This window comes from Ostrinia furnacalis, unplaced genomic scaffold, assembly GCF_004193835.3.
Source record: "Ostrinia furnacalis isolate ACB-3 unplaced genomic scaffold, ASM419383v2 OfSCF5370, whole genome shotgun sequence".
In the NCBI taxonomy this organism is placed as follows: Eukaryota; Metazoa; Arthropoda; class Insecta; order Lepidoptera; family Crambidae; genus Ostrinia; species Ostrinia furnacalis.
Genome location: NW_021135609.1, coordinates 7,134 through 11,193, shown reverse-complemented (window position 1 = coordinate 11,193; position 4,060 = coordinate 7,134). Strand labels below are relative to the sequence as shown.

General features: G+C 43.5%; 1 protein-coding gene across 1 annotated transcript; it reads right to left on the bottom strand.

Moving 5' to 3' along the window:
• Window positions 1-1,751: 1,751 nt before the first annotated feature.
• Window positions 1,752-2,510, bottom strand: LOC114361005 (uncharacterized; the record flags this gene model as incomplete). The annotated part of the gene is made up of 1 exon (XM_028315904.1): window positions 1,752-2,510. A coding segment is annotated over exon 1 (681 nt), but the record flags the coding sequence as incomplete, so codon positions are not given.
• Between the last annotated feature and the right edge of the window lie 1,550 nt (window positions 2,511-4,060).

Sequence of the window (4,060 nt, the reverse complement as noted above, 5' to 3'; positions counted from 1 at the left end):
TATCTATATTATAAAAGAAAGTCGTGTTAGTTACTTCGCTTATAACTCAAGAACGGCTGAACCGATTTAGCTGAAAATTGTCAGGGAGGTAGTTTAGAGCCAGGAGAAGGACATAGGATACTTTTTATCCCGTTCGAAATTAAAAAAAAAGTCTGCTTATTTATTGCCATTAAGGCGGAACAAAGTTCGCCGGGTCAGCTAGTTTTTTATAAAAAAGAGTTCATAAGCCGCAATGATAAAAACTAATAATTCATTAAACAAATTGGGTAAAAAATCCCATTGAAAAATTATTCGTACACGCACCAATTTGTTCGAGCGCGTGTTGTTATAAAAAAACTTCTAATTATTACGTGCCAACCGCACGGATAATGCAAGGGGTTCTAATTAATCTAAAGCGAGGGTGGAGGGACCTTCACCCTTCTCGGAGCCCTCCAAAAAGCGGCCAGGGAGAGCTGGCCTACGTCTTCGTATAATTATTACGCTATTGAGGGTTACATTTTCCTGGATGGCATACATAATGAGCAGCTGACAGCTTCGCGACGACCCGGATGGTTTGGGAAGAATCGATAAACGTTTGTTGATTACATTGACATTATGGTTCAAGGTTAAGGCGATTCTTAGAAGTAATTGGTATAGATTATGTGCTACCTTTGACACTTATTAGTGATATCGCGGTTCATATTATATGTGGGGCATTAATAAGGCTATGTTCACATGTAACGCGTGTTAACGCAGGTCAACGCGGAATTAAATTTATAAAGAGTTCATATGACAAACGCTAACGCGCGTTGCGAGGAGCTTGTGCAATCTGTTTCGATAGAGCTTAGAAAATGGACGTGGAAGAAAGAAGCTAAAAAAAAAAGCTAAAGAAGCTCATCTGAACAGTCAACGGACGTTACATAGCTGTCAAAGCGCGTGTCAACGCGCAATCGCCTGCGTCGAGAGACTTTTTCTCTGTGTGCCTACCATGAGTTTACGTTAGGTGCGCTCGCTAGCGACTGCGTAAAAAAATGACATTTAAATGTATGACATATTGTGCAGCGCCCCTAGTGGCTACTTTCAAGAAATAAAATCTTCATAGAATTTCTTGACGTATTCGCTAGCGAGCTCACCTAACGTAAACTCATGGTAGGCACACTGATCGCCGCGTCAACGCTCGCTGACGCGCGTTAACGCTCATGTGATCGGCTGTATGTAAATACTACGATGTCTAGTCGCGCGATTTGAAACGCGCGTCAAAATTTTGCCATCTGAACATAGCCAAATCGAAGTGATATAACGTTGAAGATATTGTTTAATTATGGTTGTAGGTAAAGTGAAGTTTTAGTAGATTCCTTATTTACTTCTAATGAACTTACAATGAGCTGCGCCAGCACAGGCTAATTCCGTGCGATGAAAACAAAATGTAGCTTTTATTATTCGATAATTAACTTAAATACATATTACTAATCTATACGAGGATATCAAGAATAACACGTACAAACTTGTGGTTCCTTATAGGGTGTAGAGGTAGTTCGTTCGTTCGTTCGTTTCAGCCGAAAGACGTCCACTGCTGGACAAAGGCCTCCCCCAAGGATTTCCACAAAGACCGGTCCTGCGCCGCTTGCATCCAGGTACTTCCCGCGACCTTTACCAGATCGTCGGTCCACCTAGTGGGAGGCCTGCCCACGCTACGTCTTCCAGCTCGTGGTCGCNTGCAGCCATGTCCACTTTCGCTGTTTTGGCTTCCTGAAGAAGGAGTTCATCATAAAGAGGCCCTCCCTCTCCATAAAGCCAGCCAGCAGTTGGCCACGTGCGTTCCTCTCTCCATACCCAAATTGCCCCACTTTCAGCTCATTATCGCTTCGTCTACCCAGCTTCGCGTTGAAGTCCCCCATCACAACGGTAAAATGGGACCGGGAGCTATGTATGGCTCTGGAAATATCCTCATACATAGTCTCCACTTCGTCGTCGGGGTGTTCCGTGGTCGGTGCGTATACCTGTATGACCTTCAGCGAATACCGTTTGGTGATTCTGAGTATAAGGTACGCTACCCTCGCCGAAACACTCTCGATCTGGACCACGTTGTTGACAAGGGACTTGTGGACGATAAACCCGACACCACCCTGGGACTGCTGGTCGCCCTCCCGGAAATAGAGCAGGTTTCCGGATTTCAGGATTATGGTGTCCTCCCCCTCTCTTCGGACTTCGCATAATCCTACGATATCCCACCGCAACCTGCTCAGTTCTTCCTCGAGTTCGGCGAGCCTCACGTCAGTCCGCAGCGTGCGAGTGTTAAATGTTGCCAGGGCCAGAGGTCGTCGGGGTTGGTAGCCTGTCGGTACCCGGTGATTCTTAGCACCCCTCGCCCCACCGTTACCGTGACCGCTACCGTGGCCCGGGATAGTGGGGCCGCCGGGGACTAGGGGCCGTGTTTTTTTGTTCCTCTCCATGGGGGGGATTTGCCTTAATCGCCACGCTTGGCAGGCGGGTTGGCGATCGCAGTTTTTTATAAGGTTTCGCACGCAGACGCTGCTGCCCGTCCGGTGCTGCAGGGATTTTGTCGCCTCTTACGACACGCCTCCTGTTGGCGGTGGGGAAGAGTATTCTTTATGGCCGTCCCCACACGGCACACGTAGAGGTAGACATCAGCTAAAAACGGATTTTCGGAAATTCTACCCCTAAGGGGCAAAACTGGGGACTACGCGTTAATTTACATATACGCGGCCGTTATTATATTACCTATTCTAATCTACAGGGTGTTGATTTCAATCCTCGCCATATTTATTTAGGTGATCTATATGACTTATAAAAATGCACTATCCACAAAAAAAAACAAACGAAATTTTAGCGAAGATTTTCCGTGTGGCTCGCAATACTGCAATACGTTTACACTACGACACCATCGAGCTACGCGGATCTCTTGCTTATCACGTCGGATAGCCTACTGAAGGAAGCCATGTAAAGGAGTAGTGTAAATAGGTTATTTTTCTTTGACTAACTAAAAGTTCGTTTTAATTTTTTTTCGCGGGCGGCCGCCTTGTCCGTTTAAATCCTTAATGATAGTGTCACGGCAGCATTTCCCCTCAGTGGGATTCGATGCCGCGATTACAGCTGGCGTCGGGCAAAGTATACAAGGTGGAAATGATAAGTGATCTCACTCGATTATTTCTAAACTACATACTACATATACAAGATAACAAAAAACTAGTTACCGATCCTGAAAGTGCTTCACGAGCTCTTTTAAACGGTATCAAGTTATTGATCATAATAATCTGGATCTATCCGAAAATTCAATGTTTCTAGCTTCTTCAATATCTTGTATAGTTTAGAAATAATCGAGTGAGATCACTTATCGTTTCCACCCTGTATACTAACTTAATTATGCTGTGGTCGTTATGTGGTGAACGATGCAATATTATAAATGCGAAAGTTTTTGTGAATGTTTGTTACTCTTTCACGCAAAAACTACTGAGCGGATTTTGATGAAACTTTACAGTATTATTCTTTATGCATCAGAATAACATAACAACATATAGGAAAACTTCACGGATCGTATCTATACATATAAAATCAAAAGGAAAAGCTTGTACTTTATGGGTACCAGAAGGATATTTTATACTTTTTAAATAGGTACTTTACATTATAAACACAAGAAAAATTTAAAAATGTTCAAGTTTTTATTATGCGGGGTTCGAACCCGCGCCTTCGGGCATATTAGTCCACTATGGGATCCACTAAACCAAACGGTCTTAAATGTTCCTTTTGAATACATAACCATTTTCAACTGTAGCTGACCCTGCCTTACTATTACATATTATGTGCTGTTTGTAAATAAATACATAAACAATTTTCAACTGTAGCAAAGTAAATATTGGCAGTTTAAACTGTATCTATTCGTGTAATTCGTCAATCGCTTACATAGTGACTATTGGAACATATAACGTAATGTTCCCTAATCTTGCGGGTCGCAAAGTTGTCGGAGTTTGGACTTATTTTACCCAATGGCAAAGACCCACAAGCTTAGCCACGCCTCCACCTGTTGGTTTTTGAGTCGGGCAACACTTTAGAACGCTGCACT